The sequence below is a fragment of the Paroedura picta genome, chromosome 5 (genome assembly GCF_049243985.1).
Source record: "Paroedura picta isolate Pp20150507F chromosome 5, Ppicta_v3.0, whole genome shotgun sequence".
In the NCBI taxonomy this organism is placed as follows: Eukaryota; Metazoa; Chordata; class Lepidosauria; order Squamata; family Gekkonidae; genus Paroedura; species Paroedura picta.
Window position 1 is genome coordinate 83,641,485 of NC_135373.1, and position 23,923 is coordinate 83,665,407.

General features: G+C 43.0%; 1 protein-coding gene across 2 annotated transcripts in view; it reads left to right on the forward strand.

Moving 5' to 3' along the window:
- The first annotated feature begins 447 nt into the window (after positions 1-447).
- TRHDE (thyrotropin releasing hormone degrading enzyme) overlaps positions 448-23,923 on the forward strand; it is a 309,348-nt gene continuing 285,872 nt past the window's right edge. The window contains exons 1-2 of one of the 2 annotated variants that reach the window (XM_077338833.1): positions 448-2,315; positions 9,526-9,799. In XM_077338833.1, the coding sequence (XP_077194948.1) occupies positions 1,459-2,315; positions 9,526-9,799 (1,131 nt within the window). In that variant the 5' untranslated portion in view covers positions 448-1,458. The remainder of the gene's footprint in view (positions 2,316-9,525; positions 9,800-23,923) is intronic. The other variant, XM_077338834.1, reaches the window with a different exon arrangement.

Sequence of the window (23,923 nt, forward strand, 5' to 3'; positions counted from 1 at the left end):
ATACACATATCTGGAGTTACCAGAATAGCTCCTTCTTCCCCAACCAAGACTCATGGGTCCTTCAGGACAACTGGTGAACAAACTATTGCTACCCTCTGAGAACAGCGCAAGAGCTTCATCCTGAATCAACAACTTTCTCCCAGCCTTCTTGAAGCACACCTACTGAAGAAATAATACATTCAGTAGTTCTACAGCACATATTATATACTATCAATATTTATGTGTATAACTGATACCTACATGGATTCCCGGCAAATCCCCTAGCAAGGTGGATTTACAATCTGACACATGCCAGATCATCAAAACAGGATCTGCCAAAGAGACTGTATGTCATCATCGGCCCCTGGATGCCTTCCAGACACTATGCAGATTCAGACTCCCAGCTCTCCCTCCCACCCTCCACCCGAAGAGGAAGCCTGGCTCTCGGTGCATAGCCAAGTGCCTAGAAGCGGAAATCGTGGAGCGCGACAGCCCGGTCACAGCGCTCTAGTTTCTCGTTCCCGATTCTATCTCCTGGGACTTCCCATTCATCCAAGTAGCCCCGCGATCTCCCTCGCGGGTTGGATACACAGAGACTCGCCCGCCCGCGCCCCTCCTTTGGCGAGGCTCTCGGCTCGGCCCCCTCTCGAGGGACGTGAGGCGTTCCCAACCCCCAGCAAGCGGCACAGCAAGCAGCGGGAGCGCCAACTACAAAGCCTCGTTTCGCGCCTCCCACGCCGGCAGCCGCCGCGCGGCCTCAAGCTTCTCTCCGCTGAAGCACGCAAGGCAAGCGACGGGCAGCCCGAAGCGCCTCGAGGCGGGCTGCAAGTGCCGGGAGGCTGCCCTGCGCGGCTGGAGCGCGAGCTCTCGGCGCCCTTTCCCACCGAGCAGCGCACCCAGCGCCGCTTCTTGCTCGGAGCAGGCGGAGCGGCTCGAGCGGCGGGCAAACAGAGACTGCGGCTTTAAGGCCGGAGGGACCGAGGGGGAGGAGAGTTTGTGGCGCGGCGAGTTTGAGGGTGTGAATAAGTACCCGCGGGGGAGGGCGTGAAGAGTCGGAGCCCTCCCCTTCGCCGCCTTGCCTGCCCTCCCGCCGCCGCCGCGCGCAGAGTCCCACTCTCGCTTCGCCAGCCAGAGGCGGCTCGGAGGCAGCGGGTCCTGCTGACTGGCGCCCAAGTTGCGCGCTCGCTCTGCTGGGGGCCGGGCGGAGCCCCCCCCCCACGCCCCGTTCCGCCTTCCTCCCACATGGTGCTTCCCTCGGCCGCTCTTAGGGAGTGAGATGGGGCGCCTGGCAAAGTGACACCCGCAGCGGCTGCGGCAGCGGGAGGACGCCAGACGCGAGGCGGCGAGCCTTTCTCTCCTTCTTTTTCCCGCCTTCTCTCTCGCGCTCCTTCTCCCAGCCGAGCGACTCATGCCTGCCTGGTCCCGGCGGGGGGCGGCGGGCGCCCCGCGGGAGGAGCCGTGGGTGGCGCTGCTCCTCTGATGCCCCTGGCCGAGAAGCGGGCGAACAGCGGCTCCTTCACGCCCATGATGATCGAGGAGGACGCCGCCCTGAGGAACGGCAGCAGGGGGCTCTCGGGCCAGTGGGCGGACGCGGCGGCCGTGCGGCCGCGCACCACGGAGAGGCACATCACGGTGCACAAGCGCCTGGTGCTGGGCTTCGCCGTCTCCATCCTGGCGCTGCTGGTGGTCACCATGATCGCCGTCTTGCTCAGCGTGCGCATCGAGGAGTGCAGCGGCGGCGGCGGCGGCGGCGGCGGGCCCGGCGGTGACGCCGCGGCGGACAGCAGGGCGGCCAACGGGAGCGCCCCGGCAGCCGCAGGAAGCGCCCGGCTGAACCATAACCACGCCGGGGAGCCCCCTGGGCGCGGCGGGGCGGCAGCGGAGGGCCCGGCCCCGGGAGGCGGGCCGGACGAGGGCGAGGAGGAGGAGGAGGAGTGGCAGCGGCGCCGGGAGCCGCCGCCCTGGACTCAGCTGCGCCTGCCCGGCCACCTGCGCCCGCTCCACTACAACCTGATGCTGAGCGCCTTCATGGAGAACTTCACCTTCGGCGGCGAGGTCAACGTGCAGGTGGAGTGCCTCAACGCCACCCGCTACATCGTCCTCCACGCCCACCGCATGCACATCGAGGCCGTCCGCGTGGCCGAGGACCGGCTGGCCGGCGCCCTGCGCGTCTCCAGCTTCTTTCTCTTCCCGCAGACCCAGGTCTTCGTGGTCGTCCTCAACCGGAGTCTGGAGGCGCTGCGAAGTTACAACCTCAAGATCCTCTACCACGCGCCCATTGAGAACGAGCTGCTCGGCTTCTTCCGAAGCTCTTACGTCCTCTACGGGGAGAGAAGGTAGCGGACCGTCCCATCCCAGGCCAAAGAAGGCGCCGCGCATGCCCCCTTAGCCGCACTGTGCAGGAAGCCCTCTTCTCCCCCTGTGAGGGGTGGGAGAGCCTAAATCCTTAAATCTCTCATCTCCCCTAAGGTGACGCCGTAAGTCCCGTTCCCTCCTATTATCCGGCAGACTCTTTGGTTTAGTCTCAACGAAAGAGGGAGAAAAAGTCTTACAATCCTTAGCGGATTTTCTGATTGCCCCAGAAAGTCGTGCATACATGTAGATAAATTACCAATTGGCCTAAACTTCAGCAACTTTCTGAATGGCAGAAATAGAGTACTTAAACTGTCTGTTGCACATAGAAGTGCTGGGCAGCATTAACAAATGTCCTTAGTAGGTGCCCATTTATTTATTTGTTTACTTGTATGGTCTACCTTTTGTTAGCTTTCAGTCAAAAGAGAGCAAGGAAGCAGGGGGAAGCTAGGACCTCGCGAGCCACAGAAAGAGAAAGTAACATGTAGGAATTGTATTCTAATCTAGACCCATATGTAGATCTTGCTACTGACACTTCTACACTTTAAGATGCTTTGATGGCAGATGTACTTAAGAGAGAGGATCCTGTGCAAGCATATGGGCATGCTAACAGGTCTCTCTTTGGATTCTAGTGCATCTACCTTTGCATGTTGGGTCCACTCCTGCTCTGAGTATAAAGGAACTGATAGTGTTTTAGAGAGCCTTGGATGGCAGTGCTAGAAAGAAAGGGGGGAGTGGAGCAGCAATTCTGTGTATTTCATATAAGCAGTTTTCTCAGTATAGGTAGTAATGGTTTCTGTAAAAAATAAAAAAGGCAGCATTAATACTTTTGGATTCACCTACTTCCACCCTATAATCCTGATTGCCCCTTCCATCACAACTCTCTGAAGATATGTACTGAGAGATTCTGAGAATCACATGGAGTTGTCATTCAAGTCAATACAAGATTAATACTTGATTAGTTTGATCCCCACTCTCCTCTTGACTTCTGCTGGAGCTCTAGGTCAATTAATCCCCTCTGAATAACATCCTTTTCCTCTATGCTGTGAAATCAACACATAGGAAAACCAAGAAAAGGGTCAGGGAGACTATTTTAAAGAGAGGGATAGTTCTGGATAATTTAGAGATCAAGAGAACCCTTAAAGTGGACTTCTAAAACATCTGGTTAGATGAGCTATATTATTTATGGTATGGTATGTGAGTATGCAGGAGATTGTCTGTCTGCTAGGCAAGAGAGGTGGTTTGCCATTTCCTGCCCCTGTGTCATGACTCTGGTATTCCTTGGAGATTGTTCTTGCAAGTGCTAGTCTGGGCCAACCCAGCTTAGTTTCTGAGATCTGTTGGGATTGGGCTTGCCTGGGTTATCCAGGTTGGAAGGGGGGGTATACTGAGAATTCATTTTATTGTGCACATAGGATTCCAAAGTAGCTTGCAGTAGTAAATTGCTGATAACTTTAGGACAACCTACTTCTTGCAGCTGTTTACAAGGAAATCCTGATGTATGTTACAGGTGAAGTTTCAGACCTGTGTTTGAGAAGCTAGTGGGGTGGAGAGGGAGAAATTTTAAAGTAAAGGTTACACTTTTACTTTAGGGCAGTTGTTAACCGATAACTGTGGTACTGTGTGTACTTTCCCCCCTTAATTAAAAGTGAAAAATAGGGGTCATACCAATTAATGTACATCTAGTAAGACTTATATCTGAACACAGAAGATATAGTTGGGAATCAGTGTAGATATAATGAAGAAAAATAACATAAACAGCAATTCATTATATGCAACATGGCACAAAAAAGAAAACTTATGTAACTTTGAACTTTGCTATGAAAAAGCAAGGTAAGAGTAAAGTTTTAAATGTAATGAGAGCTGATTTTATTCTTCCAGCAAACACAGAGATAATTAATTTTTTTTCCATTCAAAAGAATGTGGCTTAAGAGGATCTTCTTCATCTGTGTGCATACTGCCAGAATTTTATTAACAGAGTTTGAGAAGATTCCATTGGGTTTACTCAGATTCTTCTGGTAGAGTTACAGTCCATTTATGTGTGAGAGAACGTGCAGTTTCTTAATTCATGCAACAAATCAAACATTAAGAGCTATGCTCTAGTTGAAAGCAAGTCAAATTTCCTAATAGCTTTGCTAGCAAAGATATAAAATGAATTTATTTTCAACGACATTATTTTGTAAACCTCACCTTTTTTACTCTCTGCTGAATGAAATGGTTTGCTTAAAAGATTTGTCATCCCAAAAAACAATTTTCTCCAATCCTCTTATGGAAGTTCTAACTCTTACTTAATACATTTACAGAGCAATCCTAGAGCCTCTTGTGGTGCAGAGTGGTAAGGCAGCCAACATGCAGTCTGAAGCTCTGCCCATGAGGTTGGGAGTTCAATCCCAGCAGCCAGCTCAAGGTTGACTCAGCCTTCCATCCTTCCAAGGTCGGTAAAATGAGTACCCAACTTGCTGGGGGGCAAAACGGTAATGACTGGGGAAGGCACTGGCAAGGCCACCCCCTATTGAGTCTGCCATGAAAACGCTGGAGGGCGTAACCCCAAGGGTCAGACCCGGTGCTTGCACAGGGGATACCTTTACCCCCCAGTGCAATCCTAAGTGGGGGAATGTGCTGAGGTAGCCAACTGACCATTACACTGGTGCATCTAAGATATATGCTGCCATAAGGGTCAATTATACCAGCGGCCAGCCACCACAATGCAGGTAGCCCTTAGGATTGTACTGCCTGTTTAGTAGTTCTATCAAATACTTACGGTTCAAGTTAGGGGTTGGGATAATTTGCCTTCATAAAATGGTTTCCTCCCAAAATTCAGTTGCAGAATTCTGCAGAGAATCTGTTTGCTACATTAATTGTTGAGTGGTGAAGATGTCAGCTGGTCAGAAAGTTTGCAAAGTGGTTTGAAGCATATAGCTGCATGCACAAAATAAAGTAAGGCATACAGATATGTTCCTCTTCCCAATACACTTGTTTGAGTCATAGTTTGCAATAACAAGTATGCAATACAAGAGTTGTGGCAGAACTTTAATACATCAAAATGTTTGGAACAGAAGTATTTTTTAATGACAAGGCCTTAAATGTTAGAAATTACAAGATAGTTTTACAATGTGCAGAGAAAGTAATAACATTTTATAACATGCCATAATGCACTTTATTTTTACACTTATACACTTTATTTTTTTGCTATGCATATATTTAATTGCATTGAGTCAGATTTTTAAACCACGGTTAATAGACATAGTCCCATTTAAGTTAGCAACAGATCAATATCTAATCACACAGAGTATCAAGCACTTTCTTGGCAGAATAGTAAAATATAGCTAACATTGAATTAGAAATCTGTTTCTGAAATGTTGCAAGTATAATGGAACACCAATGGAACATGCATCTCTCAGTTTTAGTAGATCTAGGTACTATGAGAAGTACCATAACAAGTCATTTTACAGCTAAAGTTATTTCATAATTGCTATGGGATGCTAAATTGATCAAATTACTCCTGAGAATTTTTGTTAATTTGAGTATTTCTAAAGTATTGACTGAAAATTGCCATAAAGAATTGTCAATATATTTCTTTCAAATTCTTATTAATTCACTTAACTGTTATAACACTTTAGCCAATGATAGAGCAATCTCTAAAAAGTATGGGTGCAGACCTGATGCTTCAGCAAAACTTCATTTTAGCAGTTTGAGTTTTCTGTCGGAAAACAAAGCAGTCTGTCATAATAGTGGATGCTATAAAATGATTTGAAATGGTTTTCACTTATTTTCTGTATTTGAAGTGGTCTGTGGACTAACAAGCATGATATATTTCAATGGAAGGGGCTTCCCTTGGTGTAGTGGTTAAGAGTAGTTGTCGCTAATCGGGATAACTGGGTTTGATTTCCCACTCCTCTGCTTACAGCTTGCATGATGACCTTGGGCCAGTTATAGTTCTCTTAGAGCTCTGTCAGGGGAGGGGAAGAGAAAGCAATTGTAAGCCACTTTGAGACTTCTTTAGGTAAAGGTAAAGGTATCCCCTGTGCAAGCACCGAGTCATGTCTGACCCTTGGGGTGACGCTCTCCAGCGTTTTCATGGCAGACTCAATACGGGGTGGCTTGCCAGTGCCTTCCCCAGTCATTACCGTTTACCCCCCAGCAAGCTGGGTACTCATTTTACCGACCTCGGAAGGATGGAAGGCTGAGTCAACCTTGAGCCGGCTGCTGGGATTGAACTCCCAGCCTTATGGGCAAAGCTTTCAGACGGCTGCCTTACCACTCTGCGCCACAAGAGGCTCTTGCGCCACAAGAGGCTCTTCTTCTTTAGGTAGTGGGGTCCAAAAAAGCAGCTCTTCTTCTCTGTCATTTCCTAACAACACAGCAAGATTTACTTTCTAATTGAAGAGACCAGTAGCACACTCCTAAGCAGACTTATTTCATTTTAATCCTATTGATTTGACTGGATTTAAAATGGATAAAGTAAAATGAGACTCGTGATAAAAATGGGTGTCAGCCTTTCTTTGGTTTGTTTCTTGACATAAAACAAAATGAAGATGGCTGCATAGATGGTTTGAGATTGTATTGTATCATATATTTTGAATAAAACTAGAACAAAATAACTACTTCCACCTTGGTTGCTTGATTTCATCCCCCCTCCCCCCAATAGTAAAATGTCAATATAGACAAGTTGTTGAGGTAACATGTCAACCTTGTTAACAGACCAGGGGAATTAAAATAGCTGCAAATTACTGTCATTTGTATGCCACTTTTTATAATTATACATTTGGGATGTAATTCTGTCATTGATTGCGTGAATAATGATACCCAGGATTGCAGCCTTGGATATTAAAATAGTTAAAATTAAAACCATGTTGCCCTGTTTTGATAGGATATACTTAATATCTCACAGCACTACTTGGCATCTGCACCTCTGGCTGTGAATGAGTTTCATCCTTTGCGTCTTGCCTTTTTTCTTTTTGTCCTAACTACGTATTGCATTTTTGTATTGTCCATATGCAGCAGAAGTAACATATTTGTCTTGGTAGGGAAGCCAGTGCAAAGTAATGATTGACTCAATACCATACCCACTCTTCAGGTATATACATCAGGCACTTTACAGTACAGTCCTAAACAGTTATGCCCTTTTTAGTTCATCAAACTCAATGTTCTTAGAAGCATGCGACTCTGCTTAGAATGACACTGTTAAGTGTATTACTTTGGGGTCTGAGTATGTTAGTTCTAAAAACATACATAAAACTGTGGCTCTCCTAAGTTGCCTTTATAAATAATTTAGCTAGGGTGCAAGTCTGCTTGCTTCCTGTGATATAAATGGATATAAATAATTAAAAATATCTAGCTGTAGAGGACCTCACCATATATCTAAACCAATTGGTTCCCTATGGAAGTTAGTTATTAAAATTAATATAGTTTAAGAGTTCTGGCGTTCATGCCTTTTAGAAGCTGCAGCCTAACAGGTTGTTCCCAGTTAACTTTAATAAAAGACATTGGAAAGCGTATAGATGGCAGAGCTAAAATATTTTTAGAATATATGTTTGTTGAATTCCCTGTGTATGCATTTTGCCTGTGAGCTCATTAAAATTAATTGCAAAAGAAAACTTAGCAGTGCCAGCTTTGCTCATAAATTGCTGTATTTAAGATTTTTCTGAGAAGTCTTTTGGTAAGAATAAGTTCCAATTTTGGAGGTATACAGATAAAATATTATCAGGATTATGAAACTCTGATATGGTGATATAAATATAGAGTAACTCTATTATTTTGCATTCACAACCCAAATAATTCTTCATCTAATTGGCACTATGGGATGCATGCCCTCTGTAATAAAAATGTATGCTATCACTCTAAATTTGAAACTGGACAAAATATTAATGTTCATTAGTAAGGTTGTCAAGCTTTTAGAACTAAAACAAACTTTTTATTGTGCTAGAAAAATAATGTGATGCTTATCATTATGGAAATGGAAAATGTTACAAAACATTTGAAAAGTACATTGGTTTAGTTTGGTGTAGTGGTTAGGAGAGCCAATATGGTGTAGTGGTTAGGAGCGTGGATTTCTAATCTGGCATGCCGGATTTGATTCTGTACTCCCCCACATGCAGACAACTGGGTGTCCTTGGGCTCGCCATGGCACTGATAAAGCCGTTCTGACTGAGCAGTGATATCAGGGCTCTCTCAGCCTCCCCAACCTCACAGGGTGTCTGTTATAGGGAGAGGAAAGGGAAGGCGACTGTAGGCCGTTTTGAGCCTCCTTTGGGTAGAGAAAAGCGGCATATAAGAACCAACTCTTCTTCTTCTTAATGCAAATAAGTTCAAAAAGAGTATATTATATGCAGCCATGTAGTTCTAAAGACTTAGAGGTATTTTAGTGTTTAGGAAAGGATACTAATAGGTAGTTTTTTCTTCTGATTCTATCTTTTCCACTTCAGATTTCCAGTTTATTCCTATGAAGAAGAGTAGGTTTTTATCTTTTACTTTTCTCTACATATAGTAGTCTCAAAACAGCTTCAAAACACTCTCAAAACACATTCAGTCTCAAAACACATTCAGATCCTCTCCCCAGTTTTCCACTTTGTAAGGTTGGTGAGGAGGATCAATTTACTTTGAATTCCATGCTATGAACACTAAAACATACTAATGACACCTGAAGCTTACAGATACCATCTGCACTGGAAAAATTACTCCCAACAGTATTCTTATGTGAGATAATAAAGTTATAACACCTAGAATATCAAGAGTGTCCTGTAATTACTGAAGGACTGAGACAATTTCCTGGGGATAATGCAATTATTGATGTAATAGTTGACGATTCTTATGTTACACTTTAAGGGGTTAATGCTAGTTACAATTTTGTTGGTTTTTGTTATGCAAGAGTTCCAAAGCTAAGTCAATAAATATTTTCCCTAGTTTTAAATAAAATGTTTGTTAGCCACAGAGTGTGATACAAGAAAAAGTAGTCGGCGTTCTTTCAAATAGTATTTTTAGCAGACTGTGGTGAATTGCATGGCATTAGTACACTGGTGTATTACCAACACACATTATTTATTGAGTGGAACAATGTTCTGAAGGAAAAGTAACTAGGATGATTTTATTTTGCATGTTGGCTGTATTCTATTTGTTTTGCAGTAGTTTATTAATAGTCTCATTGCATCTGTGCTTCTAGCTTTGAATAAAATACACTTTCTTTTTTGTCACCAGGTTTCTTGCAGTTACACAGTTTTCACCTACCCATGCCAGAAAAGCCTTTCCTTGCTTTGACGAGCCTATCTACAAGGCCACATTCAAAATCAGCATCAAACATCAAGCAACCTATTTATCTTTGTCCAATATGCCTGTGGAAACTTCTGTTTTTGAGGAAGATGGATGGGTTACAGACCACTTTTCACAGACACCCCTCATGTCTACATACTACCTAGCCTGGGCAGTTTGCAACTTTACATACCGTGAGACTACCACTAAGAATGGTGTCGTAGTAAGTATTTTTAAAGCCTTTATATATTGCATTGCAGTTCCTTACTTTTGGAAAGATGGGCTCAGATTAAAACATTTTTATATTCAGTTCTCATAACATTATTTGTCTCAAAATATTTTGTACCTTTTTAGCCATTCAACTTGGAGGAACACTTTACTTTTACAGCCCAATCTGGTCATCTGCATCAGCAAATATGATGCAGGAAGATAGAACATACATTTGGACTAATCATTGCTTACACATGACGTTGCTGCCATCCTGGCCCCCTCCCAGCCCTGGCTTGATTTAGGGACTCTGATGGCCCACAGCAAGGGAATGCTGATTCTTCAGCATTCCCTTTTTTGCCACAGCCACTATCAAAGGCTAGGCTGGGGCAGACCCGTACACCTCCTGGTACCTCCATGAGCTATGGTGGCTGAGGACAGAACAAATATGCCCACTTGGCTCTGCAGTGGTGCATAGTGCTGCGGGGTTGACTGGTGCTTTGTGCGCCATTTTGCAGGAAGGTGGGATTGCAGTTTCCTGAAATCCTATCTTCCTGTAAAATGAACCCCCTGCCCACCCCCCTGCAACTGTTCCGCTGTGGCAGCTTTCCCTGGGGGTATGCATTTCGCCATGGAGCTGGTCCGTTGCTGAAATGTGTCCCCTGTGGAGACATGGAAAGTGGTGCACCAGGTTGGGCCACTTTATAGTGTCCCCCATGCATCCTCTGTAAATGGTGGTGCATGCTTCTCCACTGGTGGGGCCACTGCCATGCATAATCAGTCTGTGTGGTGCAAGTGTGGTTTGGAAAAGGTAATAGATCAGATGGGAGGCAGAGATCTGTCCTGGTTTTGAGGAAATCAGATGAAAGAAGGAGGAAATTAGTGTATATCGGAAGCCTCTGTTGCAGTTCTGTTGATAGCCAGGATCAAATTATAATTACTGACACTAAAACCAAGCTGGTCAATACTGTATTTTGTCTCTTATAAAAAGGGTTCTTTTAGAGAAACAAAATATTATGACAAAAGAGTTTGGCATCATATCAGGAGAAAACTAGAACTGGCTAGATGGTACTGGAGAAGGGCAACATGAAGGGTGGTTTTTGGTTGAATTATAATTCAGGATTACAGAACTGGAGACATGAAAATGAGTCATGGATTTGGAGGGAACTTTGTCCAAATTATGTTAATGGTCGGTGATCGCATATCAAGCAAAATATAATTCAGAAAGAGGCATCATTGTCTTTTAGCCTGGTGTGGCTTAATTATTGTCATCCCGTTGGCACTTTCGAATTTCTTCCAAAAAGGCTTTCTTGGAAGCATATGTTGTGGTCACAAAATCCCCCGCTGTGTTTAGTTCTATAAGTGTCTCTGAGGCACAAAACATGATTGTTACTCCCCGTGTTTTGTGTCATGTGGGATTTGCTCATGCTGTTACCGGTGTGGTTTATATATTCAGGCTGGGAGGAAGGGGTGTGCAGAAGAAAGTAGGGGTATGGCAATGCCACTGTGCTCCAAGAGTAGCAGTTTTTGAGGGAACTTTTGGGCTGTAGCAAGAAGGGGAGGGGATGGTTGTGCTCTGCTGATGGAATGCTCCCCCTCTCCATGGAAATCTTAAGCCAAAAGTTAAATATTATATATTTAACATCTGCAAAGTGCATGGGGATTTCTGACACCCCTGCCTTTATTAGGAAGCAAGAGCAGCTGCAGGAAGACTTGGGAGTTGGCTCATGGCAAAGATACCAACCCACAGAAGCAGTCTTCCAGTTCATCTCATTAATCTGGCTAGTGATATGGTGGTAACTTATGTATGAGTAATGATTCTACACTACACTATAACTCTGGTTCTGGGACTGAAATTAAGAAGTGGAATATCCACAATATGACCAGTAACTTAAAAGGGTGCTTCAGGTTCTTTTTTGTTCTCTGTGAATAATGCATATGTATGATTGGGAATCCAGAGTCATCTATGGAGTGTATATACATGTTTTTTTGAAGACATAAAGTATCTATTTCAGCATACATTGTGTATACATATGTGATTTTCAAGCATGTCTACTTTGTTCATGTCATGTGAAGCAGTATTGATTATTTAAAACTCTGCGGTCTTCTAATCAAGCCATTCTATTATCTGAGTAGTCACATTTTTGAGAACATAAAATGTATTGAGGCATGAGGGCATGCTTAATGTAAATGCAACAGCATTTCAACATCATGTATGGGGGTGTCAACAATACAGAGTGGCAAAATATCTGCTGTTGGAATTCCATTGGTCTTGTCTGTTTTTGCTAAATATATAGATTAAAAGTAGTTGTTTGTAACACAGAATAGAGTTTCAGTTATAAATAGGAGTGTGCAAAAAAGCTCTACAAAAAAACAAAAACAAAACCCCACAACCCTGGCATTTTTTGATTTGGGCCTGTTATCTCCCTGCCAAGGTGTTTCCAAAGAGTCCTGGATCTCAATACTGGTGCAGTTTTGGGATTTGGGATTTTTGGGAAATCCCAGATTTTTTTCTGGGTTTAATAGACCCAAGAAGAAAAATGCCTTAAAAAAACCTAGCCCACAGGAGAAGCTGTCCCAAGGATCTACATATGACAGGTAGGTCTCTCCCTACCACATGCAGGTGGCAGGATTTCTCCTGTGGTGCAGTTTAAACTGTGCCAGAAGAGATGTTGTCCCTAGACCTGCATATGGTGGATAGGTGTCTCGCTGCCACCGGCAGACCTGGCTGGGAGGGCAGAATTTGTGTGCAGTGAGGTCATCTCTTGCCGTCACACTCATACCTGAGAAGAACAGCTAGAGTGATGGGGGCTGAGACCTCAGCTGATTTTGGTTCTCTTTGGTATAGCTGAACGTATCTGAGTAAAAGTCGAAAACATTTGGCTTATATTTTTCAGCTACAATGGCAGCTGATAATATTCTTTAATTTGTATTTGGCTTAAATAATGCCCCCAAATATCTTGTTTAGGCTTGACTTAGTTGAAGATATATCTCTAGTTATCAAGTTAGGTTTTGAATATAGTTTTGCCACATGTTCTCCTTCCTGGCCTGCTTGGTTGTTGTATCTGTTAGATGCTCAGATGGAATGTAGAATTTCCAAAGATTCTTTCAGCCATACCCTTGCTTCACTGGTGAACAGATTCATAATGATAACCAGCCTACTTGTACAAGGCTGTAGAGTAGCATTCACTGTATAAGTCAGCCTCTTGTTGGGGTTTTCCTGCCTATCCCCTTCATTTTTGTTCTCTACATGGGAGGAACCATTCAGTTGCTCTAAAAGTTTCTATATGCGGGTTTTAAAGTCTTATATATATCATGTTGTTTTTGTTTATAACTATAAAGCACAGAACTGTGTAACAAGCCAAAATATGCACCAGAGATTGTGCCAGTTCAGTAGATGATTTAAAAAGCTACTCCTTCCAATTTACGTCTATTGAATGCTTTTGTGTGTGTGTGTGTGTGTGTGGGGGGGGAGCCCTGTCTCTTCATTCATACCATGCCTAATCTCAATAATAAAAAAATAGAATTGCAAATTGAGAATTGGGACATAAGTCTCTTTTCCTGTTATAGCCTGTTTTTGCACTGTAGGTTTCATGCCGGGCTGCAGGCTGGAGTTTTAGTCGTGGCAGGTTGCCCCATCTATTCCTGCACCCACACGGGGGAGCATTTGGCCCCGTGCACCTCATCTGCCCCCGATTTGTGCTCCTGCACAGGAGCTGGGGCAGTCAAGTTCCCAGTGTGGAAACAGTCATAGTTACCTTAAAAAAAAAAGCAGTGGTTCCTGTAGTATTCTGGTCTTCTGTCCTGCTCATATGGTGATGCTACATGAATGAAACCAAGTAGAAAGAGTCTCAGCAGTTGACCTTTTATTTTACTCTGTCTACTCACTGGAGTGTACACAGAAATGAACATTGGGGAAGCAGCAGTTTATCAGACCACTAAGATTAAGTACTTGTACCTTTTAACAGAAAACTTAATGTGGAAGTAGGGTAGGCAGAAATATAATTCTTAAAGAGAAAGCCTGCATTCTAAGAACTGTGGTGCTTCATTGGCCAAAATTTTTGTTGTTTTTTTTTAATGAAAGTGGAAAGACTGATTATACAAGGGGTTTTCTTGGCAGGTGAGAGTTAGTTTCCCTGTCTGTGTGCTGAGTAAAAAAACATTTTAAAGGTGCCTTCAGTAATATCAAAACATGATAATTTGAGGGGGTGTTCAATGGCTTCAGCAGAGTTGTATGGTGGCTTCATCTAGATTAATCTCTTCCTGTAAAAGATTTGTTGTTAATTATCCAGCACCGTACTTGTAATGGCTATGTGATGTTTTAACATTTCAGTCAGGAAAAAAATTGTTGTTCCAGAAACTCATCTCTCCTGCTGCTTGGTCTAATGGAGGCTTGCTTTTACTTGTATGAGAATGAGAGCTGATGGCTTGCACTTAGATAAATCTCAAATTCCGTGAAGTAAAGAGCGATGATGCACAAGCACATTTATTTTTGAGAGCATTGTAAAAAATATTTTGGAATAACAAAGCACATCTTTTTAGGTCTTTGGCTCATAGAAGTTAACATGAAACACCAGGTGCAACTGTCCCATGTGCTGCCAACATATAGATGCTGCAGTTGTCATTGTACGTGCACATATGCAACATGAGGCCAGGAGTGAGGGATGTTAATTTTTAAAACCTCAAGCGTCTGTGTGGAAGGGAAGCTGCGATCTTCACTGCACCAAATAGGGCGTGTAATGTCATGGGCTGCAATTACCTGTGAGTGACAAAGTTGTGTACACTTCACTTGGCTAGAACATCAGTCTTCCTGAGAGAAGTATTGTGGGAACTTAACACAGAGGCAATGTTTGGCTTATTCTGAGCAGTTTTTTTCCTGCTCAGCTATGTCCCTAAATGAGATGGACAACTTGTAGCTGCAATGAGATTGCCATTGTTAAATGATTTTTAAATGCTGAAAGAGCCCTCTCAGGAGCCATTTTCTCCTGCACTGTGTCTTTTAAAGTGCTGAAAGAGCTATGCCCCCCCCCCAAGTTGGGGGAGAAAACTCCATGTCACAGGCCTGATCAAAATTGGGCCCTGTGGTATTTTAAAATGGCTGTAGTGAACTCATGGCAGCCATGAGGTCTCTGTTACATTTACTTTGACTATGAATGATAATTTATTAGCAGAGCACAGGGTTATTAAGCACACAGTAGTTATCATATGACACAACTACATACTAGGAAAGAGATGTGTTGCATTCATATTATAGGACTGGCTGAAGTAACATAAAAGACACAAGGTCATCTAATTCCTCATCTACTCTAATACATGATTTCCAGTGCACTGGATCACCTTTTCATCCTATATTAAATGGCTCAATGATGAATTCTAATACTGGTAATGAGTTATGCCACAAAAAGAAAGCTAGAAGTGATTAAATTGCTGCATTATTTCAGTAATAGGTGATAATTTAACATAAAACAACATAGATTGGGACAAGCATGAACTCATGCGTTTATAAGAAAAGTCATTTTTTTGCCATCTGTTTTCTACCGTGTTCCTTCTCACTATCCCCAAAATGGGAGAAAATGTCCTCTGAATTTAATTTAATTAGATACTTAATTTGACACAAGGCTAGTCAATTGAACACCTTTTTATTGGCACTACTTTACTCAACATGCTACACTTAGTTGATGTTGAAAGGGGTCAGGATCCCAAGAAAAAAGGAAAGACCATCTCTAATACTAGGTAACAAAACTGTGGCCATTTCTGCACAAGGAAAATGTTCCTGGATGGCCTTTGCATGTTGGAGGCATATAGAGCCCCCTCCATGTGACACCATCAGCATCCCGAGGCTGCCTAGTAGCCAGGTTGCGATTTGACCATTTTTAACTTGTGATTTCAGGAATTGAGATAACTAGATTTACCACCCTAAATAGAATGTTCCATCGTTGAGCAACCAGATAAGACCGTCTGGAGGGGGAAATGCCAGTTTTGTCCTGCCCTTGCACCCCCCCTTTCCATTTCCTGCTCCAAGTAAGTTTTTTTAATGGCATGGTCCATCTTGCAGTGCGACCACAAACCTACATGGTTCAAGATGAAATATAATCTTAAAGTGTCCAATATTTTGGGATCAGGAGGGCAAAACACAGTCCTGTTTGTACTTTTTGGTGGTGGGGAATGAGTTGGGAAAAGTGGGGGGTGCGGTGATATGGCAGCCTTCTCCTGATCATACAGGGATCTAAGCACCTTGTTTTAAAGCCAACCATTAACACAAAATATCTTTTTGCGCTCCAGGGACCATGTTCGGCATCTCAGAAATCCACCTAGACAGAAATAAACTGCAAAAGAACATGAATTAAAAAAAAAAGGGGTGATGCTGTATCATTCTGGCGTTTCTCCATAGCAATGGGGCAGTGTTGATTTCTATTAAAAATACATCTGTGTTGTTGTATTACCACATAGCAACGTGGAAGTGCCTTTAAAAAATTAATTTCATGGTGGTGGTGGGGGAAGCCCACAAGATAACTGCTCTGCTGTGATTGGTGGCTTGCTGTGATGAACAAGCCAAGGAGCAGAGGGAGGCGTTTGGCTTGCTTTCCCTTGCAGCCTCATCAGGAGGCAAAATGCCGTGACAGGGCAGAGGGAAACTGCAGGAGTGGTCTCCCCATAAGGAGGGCTGCAAATGTAAGATTTACCATCCCAGGTTTGCAAGCTGGAAGTCGCTCGCATTTTATTCCTCTGTGCAGAAATGGTATGTCAGTTCACATGCATAAAGATAGGTTTCATTGCTGATATGGAAAAAGGATACTATGAATCAATCCTGTGAGGTGCCTCCCCAAATAGCATTCCAGATACACCAGACAAAGCCACTACTTCTGTTGAAGTAGTTCCAAATGTTCATTTAACTTTTTTTCCATGTTAATTTCATTTTGGGATTCCAGGAAGGGCATGTTTTTTGTTACTCTAACATTTTGACAGGGTTTTCAAAATCCATTTTGAGGACAGTTTTTAGGTTGATACCCAAAACCTAGGATCTCAACAACAACAACAAAACCATAATTTTAATTGCCCACCCACCTAAGGCAGCAAGAGGGCAGGTGACAGAGGAAGAGAGGGAGACTGTGCCCCATCAGGCTGCAGTGTTCCTGCTGCAGTCCTTTAACAGCTCAGTGAAGAAGAGATGGCCTCTTGAGTTCGGACACAAGGCCTACAGTAGATCTTTACAGTTTGAAGAATTTAAGCACTATCAGTGCTTTGAACAGGCTGGACTTTGTGTGTGCTTTCTCACTTTTTCTTCCCCTTCCTCCTGCTGCTTAACCTGAACCTAGCACTCCTGGAATTTAGAGAGATAAATTTTCTTTGCTCCCCCAAAATTTTGAATTATCCTAGACATCTCCCAAGCCACCTTAAATGGTAAATTTCAGGAAGAATTTGGGCTCAGAAATATCCAAATGGACACCCATAGTAATGGTGGTAGAAAAAGTGCTGTCAAGTAGCAGCTGACTTATGGTGACTCTGCAAGAGACATTCAGTAGTGGTTTGGCATTGCCTGCCTCTGCATAGCAACTCTAGAGTTCTGGGAGAATTGTGTGTCAGCCACACATCTGTGCCACACCTCCCAGGCTCTCCTTACTTTTTTTCTTGTCTCATCTTTGTCTGCCTTTTTTTCAAGTGTCTTACCCTCCTCATCTGCTGCTGGAAAAGGTGGAAGAGAGCAACGTACCTTATACGCATCGTGCTTCTGCCTGTCAATCAATCCAGGCAACCAATCCTCTTCATATTTTGAAGCAATTTAAAGATCCCACAATGCCTGCTAATCTTTTTTAAAATTCAGACTTATCCATTGCAATGCCTATGCATGGAATCATAGGTGCATAGTGCTTTTGAATGCCACTTTCAAGAGTCACGCTTTGTGCCAGAGGTAAAGGTAAAGGTATTCCCTGTGCAAGCACCAAGTCATGTCTGTCCCTTGGGGTGACGCCCTCTAGCGTTTTCATGGCAGACTCAATACGGGGTGGTTTGCCAGTGCCTTCCCCAGTCATTACCGTTTACCCCCCAGCAAGCTGGGTACTCATTTTACCAACCTCGGAAGGATGGAAGGCTGAGTCAGCCTTGAGCCGGCTGCTGGGATTGAACTCCCAGCCTCATGGGCAAAGCAGAGCCTTACCACTCTGCGCCACAAGAGGCTCTTGTGCCAGAAACAAATCTTTATTTGTCTTTATTCACTGCTTAGGGCTCCCTCCTCCCCCGACCTCATTCCCCGCCATATCTGTCTTCATTAAAGGTGTTTTATTTCTGGCATTTCCTACACACATATCTGCCTATCAGTTGCTCCAGGCACATTACCATTTTTAAAAAGAAATTCCTGTACCTGGAAGAGTGAGGCGGGTACAAGGGGGATGATACAGATGACTCTAGCCTGCTTGAGCCTCCTTCCGCTGGTTGCCTGCTGGTTGCTCTCCAGTTGCTAGCTCTTTTTAGGGTGGTGAATCCACTTTATGCGATTCCCAAACAAGCGCTTTTAAATGGAGGATGTAGCGCGCTGTCAGCTGGATGTGGGCGACGTAATGTGAAGGGGCCGGAATATATTCGACTGGCATGATGCTACATTTAACAGGTGCAGAAATCCCCTGGATTTTGACTGTGGTAGATAGTTTTGCCAGTAAAAATTACTCACTGTGATTTTTACGAAAGGTGAACAAAGGAAAACATACATTGAGGAAACAAATTGATTTGAAATGCAAATGAATATTCATATAAACCTAGCCAGTCTATGTGTTAGAGCAGATAAGTGGGCATTCTGTGTTTTGGGATATTTCAGTACAGGTAACATACTGTGTTCCTTTGTAGATAAATAAAGAATTCTAGACACTGTTTGCAGCTCTTCTGGTACTTCTGTCAGCTGGGAAGCAATTACAAAAACACCAACTTCCTTATGAACTTTGAGGCAAAGCCACATTACTGATTTAATTTTGGCTGTTGTGCAGTTTCTGACTAAGTTCTAGGTCACTTATGACTCCCAAAGGTTAAAAACAGTTGTTCAGTAGATATTGCTGACTAAATGAACACAGCATCATTACTGTAAACCTGTGTACTTTAGAACATGCGCTCATGCAGTATCTCAGAAAAAGATCGGCATAGGAAACATGAGAGGAGTTTTATCCTGGATTGTTTACTGCCATTTTTATGCTGGAGTTTTTTGTGGATGTTAATATTGGGGTGTTTTTATGGGAGGTCTGTTTTATGTTTTATATATTATTTTGTCAACGGTGGCAAGCCAGCTGGCTGGGAGTGGCGGTCTATAAATTGAATAAATAAAGCCTGTGTAAAATTGTGGCAAGAATTCTCTTACTTTCTCCCCACAGGCAGCTGAATCTGGCCAGCTAGCTTCCAATGTCCAGCAGTCTGCCCTCCAAATCTCAATGGACACTTCGATCCTCTCACCAGTGAGAGCTTAGCTCAGGCCCCTTCCTGACAATTGCCTGCACTTCATTGTAACCTCTTGGTGACCTGGAAAAGTTAGATGTGCATTTGGACAGCTGTGAAATCCTGGGATTTTTGCCATCATAAATTTACTTCAGAAACCCTATTCCTAAAGCACTTACCTACAAGTTAGAATCAATCAAAGCCATGTTGTCACGTTTCAGTGCTGCTAGATGTATTTCCTATCCATGTCTCAGAAGAGACTGCTCCAGAGGTTTCTGTGAAATGTTTAAGGCAAAAATTACATAAATCAATGAGGAATTTGAAGGCCAAAAATCAGCAGTCTGATTTATCAATTTTTCTTTAAAATACCAATATCCAAAATAACAGTTCACTTAATATTGTTGCAAGATTTAGATGTAAACATTCCATAGAGAGGAAAACAAGGATGGATTAATGTAAACCATGTATAGATCTATTGTATTTTTATGCAATAGAAATCTCATATATATAAAATTCAGAATATGGTCACTGGATATTCAACAATATTTGTTCTTCTTAACTTATTTATTACGAATAATATGATTAGGCACATGTTGGTTTAATTCATCAGTAAACCTTATAATGTCCAAACTGACTACTTACCCACTACTTACCTACTACCTGATTGGCCTTTGGCCAGGAATGTCCTGCCCTGGTAGTTCAGCTCCAATCAGGAGGCAGCCCTTGGCCAGGAAGGGCTTAATAAGATCAGCTCTTTGCCTCCAACTTACTGCCAGTTTCAGAGGTTTGCTGGATGGAAGATGAATTGGCCTCAGAGCATGTCCTGCTGCCAGTGAGTAGCCCTGGCTTCTTGGCCTCTTTCAAATTGGAGAACATTGTGTGTGTGTGTGTGTGTGTGTGGGGGGGGGGATCTGGGCAGCCTCTGTGTGCCTTCTGGAGGTGGGGCACTGCAGGAGGCGTAGAAACTGCCCACTAGTGGCCCTCTGGGACCCAGAATGGCCAGGAAAAGGTTCTGCCCTGGGGATGTTTACTCATGAGTAGGTCATGTGAAGTTTACAATTTACTATCAGAGAATTGAGGAATGCTGTGGGGGTAGCCATCAGAAGCAATTGCTGCAGGGAAAATAATGCTGATGTGGGTGGGACTGAGAAGATGTAGACTTTCCTTTTCCATATGGATAACATCTTGGTCTTGCTGCAGTCTTTCCAAGACCATCACAACAAAGCAAATTTGAGACCAATGTCATGGAGGATGGGAAAACTGTAGATGGGGCACAGAAGACCTGTGAGGCCATGTGAACATGTGGATGGGGTGGGGAGACACTGATTCCCATAGCAACTTCCCATTAGTGCCTTCCCAGTAGAAGAATTGCTTTTTTATATCCTGCTTTTCATTGCTAAAAGGAGTCTCAGGGTGGCTAATAATTCCTTCCTGTCCCCACATCAGACTCCCTGATCTCTGTTGTCTGGGAATGACCTGCAAATCTCCTGGTCCCAACTGGCAACTGGCATCCTACAACCTCTGGGGCACAGTACCACCTAGTTCCCTACTCCCAAGCAGCTCTTTCCTCTCCAGGAGCCTGGAGATGAGGTGTTATTGCAGAGTCTCCCTTTCAAAATATTTTCCCCTGTGGAGCAGATCCCTATTGTCTGCAGATGACCTCCAATTCCAGGAGATTTCCAGCCAACACCTGAAGGTTGTGGACCTCTGGGTTAGGAATGTTCCTTGAGGGTTGAAATTGAGGCCTCAAAGGTCTGGGGGGGGGGGAGGAGAAAGAGTAAAGCCTACTTGCCAGGCCCATGGGACCCAGCTTGGTCTGTCTTCCTTCATGATCCCTCCCTTCCATGATTTACACTTTTGCCAAGTTGCCAGCCTTGAGGTGTGCATCCTAGTGCCCATTGTTTCCCTGGGTGCAATATGTAGATAATGCTTCAGGGTTCCATGCCTCTTACATTTTCAATGGCAAAGTATTCAACATTATAATTTTCTTCCTTTCGATTTAAGTAAAAAATATTTGACTGATCTGCAGAAAAGGAATTTTATTCTTTTCTTTTTGTAATAATTTTATTATTTATTATTATATAAAGCATTTACAGAAAAATAAAAGAGAAAAAAAAACCGACCAGCTGATATGGTTTGCCATCCTCTTTTAACATACATATTCAGTTCCCATCACATATTAATCCTAGTCTAGAAGTTTTTATCATCTTTCTTAGCAAAATGATTAATACATATGAGAGTATAATCTGTTATAAGAATATATTCTATTATTATCTTAAGTGATATAAAATCGGTCCCCTTCATATATTAGCCCTGACCTAAGAGTTACTACTGCTGTCTTGTTGATACATATGAAGTATAGTTTGCCGTCCTCTTTTAGCATACATATTAGCATACATATTCAGTTCCCATCACTTATTGATCCTGATCAAGAAGTTATTACCATCTTTCTTAGCAGAGTAATTGTTGATACATATGAGAGTATAATCTATTATAAGAATATATTCTATTATTGTCTTAGGTAATATAAAATCAGTTCCCTTCATATATTGGCCCTGACCTAGAAGTTACTGCTGCTGTCTTTCCCACAGGAAACCAGGAGAATGCTCCACTGTTCATCACATCCTTCTGGTGGTCGCAGAAAATGAAATTGTATTTTTTTCCATAGTGTCGCTTGATAATTCCTGTATAGAGTATTTCTGGCCCTTCTGTCAGGGCCAAAGAAGTCTCTTGCTTGATTCTTGCTTGCAGTCGCCTTTAAATAGGCTCTGTATACTTTGTCAATCTGGATCTCTTCCTCTGGTCGCACAGAGATATCTCCTGATAGCTTCCTGCGTGCTGTCGCCTTTGAATAGACTCTATTTATTTTGTTGATCCAAATCACTTCCTGCTCTAAATAGACTTCCAGGTTTTCGGTGCTTTCCTTCCTTACATCTGTTTTCCCAAGTTCTTCCAAGGTGCTTTTGATTTTTACGTCCCTAGCTCTCTCCCCCTCCTGTTGATTAACTTCCAGACATTGAATTCTCGTTTGAAGTATTGTTGGCTGAGTTGTGTTTTCATCAGCTGTTTTTTCCAAACCGTCGGTTCTGTTTAAAAGCTCTTTCTTAGTCTTTTGGATTTCATTTTCCAGCTTGTTGACTGCTTTCAGTATCTTTGAGTTCCCTTCGCATAACAAATGGAAAAGCTGTGCCTTAGTTAATTCTTCCATAGTTCTAGGCAGTCACAGATTATAAACAGAAAGTCTCGTGAGGTCTCGTGGGAGCTCGAGCGATCCAAAATTATCAGTTTGTCGATCTCCGTATAAAGTCAACGTCCCCCACTGAACTCTCTCCAACAAATCTTTAAAGTCTTTCTTTTCTTTAAGCTCTCTCTTTGTTTGATTAATGGGTGTGATTATCTGGGAGCTCCCACTTAACGAAAGAATTCACTTGTAAATTGGTTGAGAAGGGGAGGAAGAGCTTGTGAGGAAAAGAAAGGAAAAACCAGAACACTCACAGTCTTTACTGTTGCAGATTTCAGCTCCTGTCAATCTGGTAAAAGATGATCTGGGAAGAATGTAGGATCAGCTGGTCGTTTCAGGCTTAGAAAGTTATTTACGACAAGGGCGCCATCATGACCTTGAGCACATGCCGCGGAGATCCGGAGAGCTTAGTCTCCCTCCCTCTCCACGGATCTGTAGGACCCTCAGGATGCCGTTCCCGGTTCCTGGGGTGACCGGCAAGCAGATTTGCGTATCTGCTCAGGTCTGCCAGGTGCGGTTGCTCCTGACCCTCAGCATGGCTTAAGAGCCGGACAGAAGCCCAGCTAGTACGGCGCCATCTTCAGTCGTCTCCCGATCAAGATCGGAATTTTATTCTTATATACTTAAAAATGTGAAATGTTACATGCATGAAGAATGTTAGTGAATACAAAAACAAGGACCAAATGGGGTACAGAATAAATGCAAAAACTTGGGATTCCCCAAAATGAACAAGTGTATTACATTAGCTAGTTAATCTTTTCAGCTGTACATGCTCAGTGATCCAGAGGAGAGAGAAATTACTACACCCTATGGGGGTAGCTTGAAAGATTAACTGGCTGACTTTCTATTATTCCTTTGTGGAATAAGATAGTATCACATTTCCTACTGAGTACACTGTAGAAGCAGCCTTGTGAAACTGGGTGCTGCCACATCCTTGTTTGGACTTCAGTGTGAATTAAGTGTTGTATTATACCCATTGGACTTCTGCTTTGACTAATTTTTTTGTACTAGACCAGTCAAACTTTTGTATACAAATTTGTAAAAATATATATACTTATGCTTGCTTAATTATATATTTTATATATTTTTTCACAGTTTTGGAGGTATTATTATTTGATCTGTAGAGCCACTATTACATAGCTTCTTTTCTTTCTGAAGAATTCTAGTGGTATTTTAATAATACATAATATGCAGGAGAAACAAGCAGTCCAGAGAAAAGAGCTCTCTTGGGTTACTAATTTGTAAATGTTAGGTGGTACTGTAAATGTTAACTCTGTTGGGGGATTAACTGTAGTTTCTTCCAGAAAATATTCATCACTTTGTCAACTGTTTTAAAGAGGGAAAACCGTTTTCCGGAGTTAATTTGTAAACCTCCCAGAAAAAGAGAACCATGTTATGGAGTCTTCAGATTTTCACTTTTCCAGCTGTTGCTTCAGCTACTTTTCAAACTCTCTGTTTTCTATGAAAATTTAAATCTGGAGGATT